The 12371-nt window shown below is 48.2% G+C and overlaps 1 protein-coding gene across 2 annotated transcripts in view; it reads left to right on the forward strand.

Moving 5' to 3' along the window:
• Rps6ka2 (ribosomal protein S6 kinase A2) overlaps positions 1-12371 on the forward strand; it is a 154422-nt gene that overhangs the window by 128975 nt on the left and 13076 nt on the right. For both annotated transcript variants that reach the window (XM_029564520.1, XM_029564521.1), the window contains exons 14-16: positions 1393-1523; positions 2720-2845; positions 12025-12114. In XM_029564520.1, the coding sequence (XP_029420380.1) occupies positions 1393-1523; positions 2720-2845; positions 12025-12114 (347 nt within the window). The remainder of the gene's footprint in view (positions 1-1392; positions 1524-2719; positions 2846-12024; positions 12115-12371) is intronic.

Genomic DNA, 12371 nt, shown 5'->3' on the forward strand with positions numbered 1-12371 from the left:
CCCCAATTGAGGCTCCCTCAACCCAGGTGTGTCAAGTTGACACTAAAGCTATCCAGCACACACAGACAAAAGAATGACCACCCAGCCATGAAAACTTCTAGTGGGCAGACCTTTACTGACTGTGTCATGGTGTCCCTGATGGTTACATTTAGGTTTTCCTTGTGTTTTGTCTCTCAAATAATACCAAAGCAGACATTTTCTACTTTTGAAAGTAATTCTGCAGGGTCAATTCCTAGACACAGGCTGGCCTTTCGGAGAACATGTGACCTGAAAAGCACAAGAGGCATGGCCCATTCCTCTGCCGAGAGGATGTGCCAATTCACGCCCCTTCCCTCAGCTCTGGGACTGCTATTCTTTCACCAAACCCATGGTTGATCACGTTCACTTTTGCTAATTCCTTAGCTCTAGTGTTACCCCACATAAATAAGGGTGTCCATGTCCACACATCTGAAGGCCTGAGTGTCTAGACCTGCGATGTCTATAGAGCGCTCTCTCTTTGCTTTTTGTCACTGGTCTCTGGGAGATCTGTGAGAAACCCTTTAGCCTCTTCTCTGTCATATCTAGTATACGTCTTCCTTCCTGCCAACTATTTGTTAGTCTTCTTGTTCACTTAATGGTGAACTCAAAGCAGAGTCATCTCCTTTCACACTCCTGCCTGACTGTGGGCAGGAGTGAATTGGCCCAGATGTCCTTGAAGAGCAGAGTGCTGTAGCCTGCAGCCCAGAGCTGTGCCACTGTGGGCTGGGTTCTGTGACCAGAGTGAGGGGCAGTGGGCTGGGCCCTGTGGGCTGGGTTCTGTGACCAGAGTGAGGGGCAGTGGGCTGGGCCCTGTGGGCTGGGTTCTGTGACCAGAGTGAGGGGCAGTGGGCTGGGCCCTGTGGGCTGGGTTCTGTGACCAGAGTGAGGGGCGGTGGGCTGGGCCCTGTGGGCTGTGGCTGGAATATGGAGCTAGGAAACTCTGCTTGTTTGTTGCCTTCAGGTACACAGCACCTGCTGAACCCAGAAAGGAGATGCTGTATGTGGCATCCCTGTTCCTTGCCAAGCTCACCTGACGTTACTGGCATAGTTTTGCTTAGATCTGGAGTGGGGAGGGGTAGAGATTGTGATGAAAGATATTTAGTAACTTAATACTTAACTTAAAAAGTTGCCAACCTAGAACATGTGATCAGTGATTATCTGAGAATGTTCATCCTGTGTGTATTTACAGAGTCAAACCCTTGGCACCACCCTCAACAGTTTCATGTATTTCCACCTCTCTACATATATGTCATACCTTCTCCAACACACACACCCCACACACATATATACATACATGACTGTGCACACCATAAAGTCTTGCCCCGGTTCACTTGGCTATCATAAAGTGCAAACTCTGCCTTTACTCACCCACAGATTCCCCTGGTGTTCCCCCAAGTGCCAATGCCCATCACCTCTTCAGAGGATTCAGTTTTGTGGCCTCTAGCCTGGTCCAGGAGCCCTCACAGCAAGACCTACCTAAGGCCCCAGTTCACCCAATTGTACAGGTAAGTCTGCTTGCCCTAGGAACTAGGCTCAGGGGCATACCTGATGCCTGGCCTTGGGGACCCTGTGGACTCACCACCTCAGGTGCTGAATGTCAAGTGGGGTCAGAACCTCTAACATCTCAGCGATGAGTGCCAACAGTGGGCCTATGATGGACGTTTCCTTCTGCACAGTTATCACTGAGTGTGACATGGTGATCCCACTGGTGGCCTACACCATTGCACACTCATTTCCAAGAAGGAAGGTCCTGAGCATCTTCCACAAAGATAGTTTGGGTTGTGGGTACCATGTCATTGGGAGGTCAGGGGGAACATTTGTGTATAGACCCTCCGTCTTTATGTTTACATAGTTAGAATGCAGGAGTGCTCTGGAAAGAAGTCAGGGCTAAACCTACTTGAGAATCTGGTGCATCTATTCAATCCAATTAGATGGCATTGGATCTCCACAGTATTTCTCTGGTAGCCTTGTGGACCCATGAAATGACTGTTAATGGGGATTGGTCTCAGGAGTCAGCAGGTGGGAACTGGGTGCAGGTCAGAGGCTGGCTGTGACTCAGACACTTGGAGGTCAATGTTTTATCTGGAAACACTGCCAGAGCCACACGCCCTGTGTCGGCAAAGCGCTCCTGCCTCTGCTCTACAATTCCCGCAGCTTTGTGGGAGGAAATGGGTGTCGGCAGACACAGAATATCCAGGTGTCTAAATATTAAGAGACTTACCAAGTGTGATAGTGCATGTCTTTAATCCCAACACTTGGGAGACAGAGGCAGGCGGATATCTGAGTTTGAGTCCAGGCTGGTCTACATAACAAGTTCCAAGCCAATTAGGGCTACATAGTGAGATCCTGACTCAAAAAACTAAAAAAAAAAAAAAAAAAAAAAAAAAAAAAAAAAAAAAAATAAATTAGATATGCTTTATATAAGTGCTTGTTTTTAATTTATTGAGATTTGTGTGTGTGTGTGTGTGTGTGTGTGTGTGTGTGTGTGTGTGTGTGTGTGTCTTAGCCCAAGGAATCAGGGAGATCAGGATTCAGCTCTGGGGTCATCACTACACAGCACAGTCTGTGACCCTGGGCAAGGAAGCCTCAGTTCCCTCACGTTCTGTAGTCACCCTAGCCTGCGTCCTCAGTTGTGTGCCTGTGGCCACCTCACATGTGTAAGAGAGCACTGACTGCCCCTCCTGTCCTGGCCTCTCTGCAGCAGTTACACGGGAACAATATCCACTTCACTGATGGCTATGAGATCAAGGAGGACATTGGTGTGGGCTCCTACTCAGTGTGCAAGCGGTGCGTGCACAAGGCCACCGACACCGAGTACGCTGTGAAGGTAAGGTGGGCACAGCACGTGTGCAGCGTCTCAGCAGGACGGCCACTCCAGCCTCAGCAGCTTCCCCCCTCCAGCTCCAGAGTTTTGATGTGATGCACTTCAGTTCACTTTGCTAGGAGGTCACCCATTGAAACATGACTTTGCAAACTGGGTGTGGTGGCACACACCTGCAGTGGGGGAAACCAAGGTGGGAGGCGGGGGCTGAGTGTTCCAGACCAGCCTGGGCTGCATAGCAAGTCTTTCTTAAGGGACTAAAAGAAATGCTTTTCAAACCATAAATATTTTTAACTATATCCAGCACATAGGACCCAACCATTTTTAGTAACTTGTATGGTACATGCAAAGAGTAATAGCCCCAGGCACCCAGTTTTTGAGAAAATGGAATTTAGGGAACAGGCATAGCACTTGGCAAAGAAAGGAAGAAAAGATGGGGAAGAGGAAGGAAGAGAATCCGAGAAATAAATAGAAGTATCCCGGCTACAAGAAGAGGCTGGTGGTTTTAGTCCAGCCATCACAGAGCGTGGTACACCTTATACTGTGGTTCATTACGGTGGGCAGAATGCACGTCATACAATGACGTAGTGTATATGATTGTACTATAATCCAGCTTGGTGAGCTCAACATAGTAATTTTCAGCTCTGTAGCTGTTGCTAGATTAAATATGTACCTGGAAATTCAAAGTGCCACTTTCTAGAGTGTTCTGGTTCATAAACTACCAGTTAAAGCTAAAGCTTTCTGCCAAAGTTGGAATCCAGCATATAAAAAACCACCCAGCACCTTGAGACAGTCTAAACTCCACCACCTGCCCTCAGTGCTTGAGGGGTGGGGCTGGGGAGATAGGTCAGTGTGTAAAATGCTTGTTGCACAAACATGCAGACTTGAGTTCAAGTCCCTAGGACCCACATAAGCTGGGTGTGGTAGCACACATTTTAACCCAGTGTCCCTAGATGAGATGGGGGCAGACAGGTCAGCTAACCTTGCGTATGTAGTGGTGAGCAGTGGTGAGCAACAAAAGAGACCTTGTCTCAAGGTGGGGGGTGAGGACCAGTACCTGAGGTTGTCCTCCAGCTTCCACATGTTTACTGTGGTGTGTGTGCTCCCCCTGACACACAGACACACACACACACACACACACACACACACACACACACCACAAAACTGAAAAAAGACTTGAGGGACAAGTTCCAAGCCTAAGCCACCTTGACAGAGGCTGTGCCAACTCCCTAGGAGGGTGGCACTGCCCCAGCTCTGCAGAGAGTGTCTAGGGAGAGGTGGAGCCAGCCAGGAAGGCAGAACACAGCAGGAGTAATTTCCACAGTTGTGATTTTTCCAAGCTCTGAAGAGTCTGCTCCGCAGAGACTGCACAGGGAGTCCACACACAGTCCCGCCATGTTTCCTGACAGCAGAGGTTTCTCATGTCCTCAAGAGTAATGTGTGTCTTCAGGGGGACACCTACCCCGCTCCTAGGGTGTGAAAGCCTCAGCCCTGGTGAAAATGGCACAAGCCAAACATTCCAGGAATCTGTGGCATTTTGACAAATTTCTTTGGTTTCTCAAACTAAAAGAAGTGTTTAAATAGAGAAGAACAGCGGATGTGGTGGCACATGCCTTTAGTCCCAGCACCCAAGAGGCAGAGGCAGGCAAATCTCTGTGAGATCCAAGCCAGCCTGGTCTACATAGTGATTTCCAGGCCAGCTGGGTCTGCAAGGGGACTCTGTCTCAAGCAATCAATCAATCAATCAATCAATCAATCAATCAATCAATAAGCAAGCAAATAAGCAAATAAATAAATAGGAACAATTAACTTATGAGTCCTGCTGATTGGTTCAGCCTGCCCTGGGAAGGGGATGATTGAGGGAGGAAGCATGGAAGTTAAACTTCCTGGAGACACTACAGCAAGACTGTAGGGAGGCCAGTGAGCTCAGAGTAAGAACAGTCACTGCAGCGTCATGGAGCCGCCCCCTCTGTGGTGTAGGCACTGGGGTATGGTCGGGGAGTTTACAGAAGACCTATGTTCTGTCCAGAAATTTTCCCAATGCTTTGTAAGCATGCGTGGGCTTTTAGTATTTTTGTGGGGGTCATTTTCCACAAAAATTCTTCACTTGTTTATCTGGAGCCCAGCAGCAATCCTAGAAACAAGCAGTCTTGCCAGGGGGCACAAAGAAGCAAGTCTATTGTGTGGCTAGCTCCGCAGCCCTGGTGCCCTTCTAGAAACAGCTGCTACTGTTCCATGCTGCTCTACGCCCTGCAAAGAAGCCTCATTGACAAGGCCAGTGGCATGTTCTCTCCTGCTGTTCCCATACCAGCTCTCATGCAGAGGCTCCTTCTGAAGTCAGCTTTGTTAAGAGACTTAGGGCTCTGTCCCCAAAGATCCTGTTGAGGCTGAACCCTGTGTAGTTTTGGCAGCAGCTCTTTCTCCCCCCTTCTACCCCATAGGAAGAGAAGCCAGGGGCTGCAGATGGCAAGAGAAAGCCAGTCCTTTCCACTTCTCTCCAAGCCCTGAGGTTCACTGGACAGTCTCCGGGGGCATGCAGGGATTTCCTTTGTCCTTCCTGAGACTACAGTGGGTCATGATTTATTGTCTGGAAGATGCTTAAATTAACCATGACAGATAGGAGCAGAGCTGTGGAAAGCCATGGCTTCTGGGTGAGACGCACCTCAGCGTCCACATCGCCCAGAAGCAAGCTGCTTCATGGAGTGGCTACAAGTCCATTTCTCAGAGGGCTGAACCAATCTTGGGTTTCTGTGAAAGATGGAGAGACTGCAGGTTTGTGGCAGAGAGCTCCTGTATGAGATGGACCATTTGTCACCAGATCTGCTTTATAGAATCCAGGTCACCATTCTATTCATTGGCAGGTGAAATGTATTGGAAATATTACTGGCTTTTTCCATGCTAGGGATGGAACAAAGGGTCTTTCACATGCTAGGCAGGCGCTGTGCCCTAGGCAGGCGCTGTGGGCTGAGCTCACAGTTCTCTCGTTGGTTTTCCATGCTTGCTAACTGGTCCACAGGTAGTAGACACTCATACTATCCAAGGATGAAGAAAAGGGCTCGTTCTTACCAGTGATTCAAGAATTAAAAGACAGGAAAGAAATGTTATCAGAAATCTTGGAGAGTCTTGGCAGAGCCACCATATGACACTGGGGAAATTGTGGTCCCTTCTTTGGGTTCTTAGTTTCATTAATAAAAGAATGTAAGAGTAGACTCAAATGGAAGCTCAAGGACAGTTTTATCAGAGTTTAAAAGAAAAAGCCCAAGGCAGGCAAGCTGAGGATCTGCCTCTGCTCAGAGGAGAGTGGGGTGGAGAAGGGGAGGGAGCCGAGCTATAAAAGCTGCATGGAGGCCAGCCATGTGCTGGCAGGCAGCCACATACTGGAAAAGGGCACTTTAAAGAGAGAGAAGAAGGGGGCTGGAGAGATGGCTCAGTAGTTAAGAGCACTGGTGCTCTCACAGAGGACCCAGGTTCGATTCCCAGCACCCACATGGTAGCTACGAACCATCCTTAACTCCAGTTCTGGGGGAATCCGAAGCCCTCCTCTGACCTCCACAGCAATGCATGACAGGTGCACTCACATACATGCAGGCAATGCATTCATACACATAAAATAAAATTAATTAAAAAAAAGAACAAGAGTGAGCAAGCCCAAAGTCGCAGGGGTTAAAAGCACACTTTGGCTCAGCATCTGACGGGAAGATAAAGACAGAAAGGACGAAAAAGGAATAGTTACGCCTTTCTGCGTCAGGCCTCAGAAAGCGGGGCAGGCCTCATGGTGGCTGCACGAGGGGCAGAACTCTGGGGAGGAAAAGTGCATTGTCTTAAGGTGAACCATGACCTGCCCAACTAGATTAACTGTCAAGGGAGGAGACATGGGCTTGTCTTCACCTAGAGGTAGACTCTGGTCTTTACTCAACAACCCCACCAGTGAAGGGAAGAACTAAGAAACAGCATGTAGCAGTGTGTGTGTGTGTGTGTGTGTGGTGTGTGTGTGCGTGGTGTGTGTGTGCGTGGTGTGTGTGTGTGTGGTGTGTGTGTGTGGTATGTGTGGTGTGTGTGCGGTGTGTGTGTGTGTGCGGTGTGTGTGCGGTGTGTGTGCGTGGTGTGTGTGTGTGTGGTGTGTGTGTGTGGTATGTGTGTGTGCGTGGTGTGTGTGTGTGTGGTGTGTGTGTGTGGTGTGTGTGCTGGGGCTACATGTGTGTGTGTGGTGTGGGGGGGGTGTGGGGTGTGTGTGGTGTGTGTGTGTGGTGTGGTATGTGTGTGTGTGTGTGTAGTGTTGTATATGGCATATGTGTATATGATGCATGCAGGTATATGTGGGTACAGGAGCCCATGTGTGCACATGAAGAAGACAGAGCATGATGTCAGGTGTCTTCCCTCGCTCGCTTTCTGCCTTTTCCCTTGAGGAAGGGCCTCTCACTGAACCAGAAGCTTCTATTTTGTCTACAGTGGCTGACCAGCAAGCTCTTGGGATCTGCCCGCCATGCAGTTGTTTCCCTAGAGGGTGCATCTTGCCCACCAGGTCCTTGTCGTAGCTCGCAGGGTTCACAGCTAGGTAAGATGTGATAACTTCTCCCCCAGAAGCCAGCAGAACTCCTTCTGGATTATGAAGACCAGCTGGTAAGGGAGGAAGCCTCCAGGTCAACCCCAGCTTGAGCTCTTTATGTCACATGACCAAAGCATGTGGTGTCTTCAGCAGTAAGTGTACCGTAAGTTCTGGAGTGAGGTCAAGAGCCATGGTGGTAGCCTGTATCATTTTACGGCCCTCTGGGGCCTCCCTGGCCAACAGTTAATAGGAAGGTGTCCCACACCTGGCACTGGGATTTTCATTTAACAATCCACGGCTTCTGGGAGGACATTTCCCATCCATAAATTTCCCATCCATAAGCGCATCTCCCTTTTTGAGATTATATTTTAATATGCTATAAATAGTAGGCTTCATATGTCCTTTTCACATAGCCTCCCCATCTTAACCTCGACCCCCTTCCACGAGACCTTTCTACCTCATGGCCCCTCCACTTTCATGCTCTGTGTGTTCTACTGCCCCCTCCTTTTAACATCCCCTTCTATTTCTGGCCTTTACCAACACACAATGTTAAGTACTAGTCTAAAAAATTATAACTAGGATCCACATATAAGGGCAAACATGCAGTTTTGTCTTTTGAGGCCTGGGTACCTCATTCAGATTATGTTTTCCGGATTCATCCATTTTCTGGCAAACATCTTGATTTCATTCTTTTGTGCCACTGGATAAAAATCCGTTGTGTAATGGACCGCATTTTCATCATCCATTCAACCAGCTGACAGCCCCCTAGGCTGCTTCCCTCTCCCAGCTATTGTGACGAGAACCACAATGAACAGGGAAGTCCAGGTACCTCTGTTGTAGGGTTTGGAGCCTTTGGCTATATGCCCAGGAGCATACAGCTGGGTGAGCTTTTTTCAGGAACCCCACACTGATTTCTACAGTGGCTGCCCACCGTTTACACTCCCACCACCCGTGGATAAAGGTCCTTTCCCCGCATCCTCACCAGCATTCATAGTTACTTGTTTTCTTGAGTGTAACCATTCTAACTGGGGTGAGATGGAACCTCAAAGTAGTTTTAATTTGCATTTCCCTAATGGCTTAAGATGTTGACTGATTTTTAAATGTTTATTACCCATCTGTGTCTCTCCTTTAGTGAACCTTCTGCTCAGCTTCATAGACCATTTTAAATTTTGATTCTTCAAGAATTTCATAGAGTGTATTTTACTACATTCAGACTCCCTTCCTCATCTCCACCCACAACCTACCACCTCCCCCAACTTCATGTCCTCTATTATTAATTTCCTTTTTCAGAGGCTGATCAAGTCTCAGCTGTTCTCCCCAAACACTCCTAGATCTATCCCTTGGGGTCTGGTCAACCTACCAGGCTTCACACCCCTAAAGAAGGTCCTCACCTAGCCCTTCAAGTGTCCTACTTCACCCTCTAGCAATTTCAGAGTTTCAGATCAAGCACTGAGGTCTCTGAGCCATTAGGAATTGATTTTGTGCAGGTTGAGAACTGAGGATCATGTTTCATTCTTCTGCATGGGGCCATTCGGTTTCCCGGTAGCAATTGGGGAAAAGGCCATCTTTTCTCCTGGTTCTTTGTCAGAATTGGGAGACTGTAGCTGCACATGACCTTGGCCTTTGCTACAGCAGTAGATGGGGCTGCTGTGCCCAGGATAGGACAGGCCTGGTTCCCCCAGAGTAGCTACAGTTTGAATTCACATCAGGTCAGCCGTATGAAGGAGCGTTTGAACGTCTATGCTCAATTTCATACTGTGTATGTAATTTGTCAGGCAGAAAGGAAATAGAGTTAAACAGATGCCTTAGTCTGGAGAGAGCTTATTTTTAGAAGGACTGATTGGCATGGAAATTTTCATTTTTTTCCACCATGAAAACACTAGAGTTCTTTCTCTGTGTCATTTTAAAAAATTAATTTTACAGGAAAAAAAGTCTGTTAGATTTTTCAAGTGATTCCACACTCTGTTTGCCTTGTTCCCAACGTGCTATGATCCTTCCAGCAAGTGAGAGGAAGCCCCAGGCTTGGAGAGGGCATCCTGCAGGCCTAGGCCTCTGCTCCCTGCATTGCCTTCAGGCCTCTCCTGTGGTGGTTCAGCCCCTGGGAAGGGGGTGCTTCCGGTGATGGGGATCATGAGAAAAATGAGGAAGAACACATACAGACACCAAAAGGGGAAAATGGGAGGATCACATCAGTCCTGTCAAAGTTCTTGTGTACCAGGAACATGTTTTACCTGCTCAGAAATGCCAACACCCTGCACCTCCCGCTGTGGAAGCTGCGGTGCTCCGGGGATGCACATGCATCGTTGCCTAGCATCACTGAGGACAGTGGAAATGCAGTGTGATGCACAGCAGGGCCACAAGGTCTTCAGCATGGACCATCTGCCCATTGGGTTCCACCCAATAGGTGCCCCTTCTGCACAGCTGCTGCCAGAGGGAAAAAGAGGGATGGGGCAGCGAGGTCTTGCTATCTTCCTGCCCCTCCCTATGGTGGTCACTGTGGTCAAGCACATACATGGAGAAAGAGGCTGAGTTGTTGAGCAGTGATATAGAATCCCTGCCTCCACTCAGGGCCGCATAAAGACCGTAAAGCAATGTCACACTCCAAGGTTCAGAATAAGGAATTTGGTCTATAGGAGATGTTCTAATAAGAAGCAGATCCAGACATATCAATCTCAAGAAGCCCATTTCACCAAGAAACTCACAGAAGGATTTTCTTTATATCTTCCTCCACCACCTAAGCAAGCAGCTGGTTTATTTATGGTATTTGACCAAGATGCTTTGCAAAGTTCATCAAACAATCAAATGATATTATAATATGATGTCACTATGTAATAAAAAAACCAATGTGCATGCCCAAGTGGGCATCATGTCAGAGCAGATAATCCAGGTACTTCCTCCCATGTGCCTACTGTTTGAACATACACATTGACTCTTATTACATGCAATCTTAGTGTTAGTTCAAATGTCAGTGAGAGTTTAAGGTATTTGCCACTAAAAACTGATTTGTTTGCAAATGCTGATGACTACAAATTAGAATTTTTCCTGTGACCTACAGCAAAAGAGCATTCAGTAGTGGAGACACCAGGTGGAGATAGGCCAGTCTTTGCCAGCCCAGCTGCTGTGATGGCAGTCATACTGTTCTCACTTAATGAACAGATAACAAATTCTCATGATTCAGAGCTCAGTCCCCCTCCCCCAGTTGTCCATTTCCCCCTCCATGGGAAGCAAGGTGATTAACATTTCCTCTTTCCTTCTAGGGCTATTTATGCATACATAAGGAAGTGCATGAGTATGTCTACATTCCTCCCCTGTTGTAAAAAAGTCACCATGTAGGACACACCTGTGGCACTTCTCCATCTTGACAAGTGCCCCTGGCAGTAGACAAAAGACTTCCTCTTCCTTATAACTGCATCTGGCTCCTCTGTGAGGGCACCAGATTGATGTTAGGAATCTATCGCTTTATCCTGAAATCTTCTGTGGGAAAAATGAATCTACTATTGAATGTGTTGAGCCCACGAGTAAGTAGCAAAAAGAAGAGCCCAGCCAGGGGATGGGCTCAAGGCAGAGCCGAGAAGCTTTGAAACTCGTGAGGCTGCTGTGCAGGAATGATGGGGAGAGCTGCTGGGACGCATTTCTGAGAACCTTGCTTCTATTCCGGGTGCTGGCAACATCTGTGCCATCCATGTCACATACATGGAGCCTTGCTCTCCACTAGCTCTCCCTGCCCATTGGGTTCCACCCAATAGGTGCCCCTTCTGGAGCTTAGGAAGGCACCTCCAGAGGCATCAGAGCCATTATGTGCCACAGGGATTCCAGGTTCCAAGGCAGGCTTTGACTCACGACCATGTCGGGAGAAGCCACACATTTCTCCAGAGTTAAAGTTTCTCCACCATCCTGAGATTCTGGTACGAAGCACTGAGCAGAGGGAACATTGCAGCAAGAAGTGGGTGTCCTGTCTACATCCCGAGGGAAACCCAGCCTGCTCTTCTCCAGCATCTCTGTGAGGACCTGGTACTTGGCCTCTCTTTGTGCTGGCATGCAGTTCCCTGAACAAGGCAGAGGTGCTCAGTGCCTGAAGCCTCCTTTTGAAGGAGCAAAGTGGGAGCTCAACCTGCCCAGTCTACAGCCAACTGATCTGAAACAGACTGTGTTGCTTATTGATGCTGGGTGACCTCCCCATGCCCACCTTCTGCAGCTGGCCTTTTGATAGCTTAAGAATGGTGTCTGAAGGCTGTACCCTTTTTTCTTGTGGTACTTGAGATTGAATCTAGGGCCTTCCACATGCTAAGCAATTGCTTTGCCACTGAGCTAAATTCCCAGCCCTCTTTTACTTTTTATTTTGAGACAGGGTCTCACTAAGTTGCCAAGATAGACCTTGAACTTGAAGTCTTCCTGGTTAGGCTCCCTAGTGCCTGGAATTAGAGGACTGTACCATCAGACCCCATTTTCTCTTTTAAAATGTATCTCTCATATAGCTGAGACAGAAAAAACTAGCCCTGATTTCTGGACAGTTTTAAGTGATCTTGGTTGAAGGAGGCTGAAGGCAGAGGCTGGCTATGCTGAAGCTGACTGAGGCCTCAGCCCATATATGTGACGTTGGCAGCAAACCCCTCACTGTCACCTGCTGTTTGTGTTTCAGATCATTGATAAGAGCAAAAGGGACCCATCGGAAGAGATTGAGATTCTTCTGCGGTACGGCCAGCACCCAAACATCATCACCCTGAAAGATGTAAGCATCTCTGTTTCGTAGCCTCACCTAATACAGAAAGCCATTTGCATAGTGCAAGTTCTGCACACATGACCTGTGTTCCTTGTGCCCAGGATCGCATGCTACAGCCAAGTCTCACCCAAGAGTCTCTGTGCTTTGGTGACTGGTCACCCTCATTTGCTGGTTGTGTGCATACCTCTGGATAGGTCTCCACCCTCCCAATGCATATGATATACAAACACAAATCAGGAGACAGTGTACCCATCCAAACAGGGCGT

Source organism: Nannospalax galili, unplaced genomic scaffold, assembly GCF_000622305.1.
Source record: "Nannospalax galili isolate Female #2095 unplaced genomic scaffold, S.galili_v1.0 scaffold1157, whole genome shotgun sequence".
NCBI classification, from domain to species: domain Eukaryota; kingdom Metazoa; phylum Chordata; class Mammalia; order Rodentia; family Spalacidae; genus Nannospalax; species Nannospalax galili.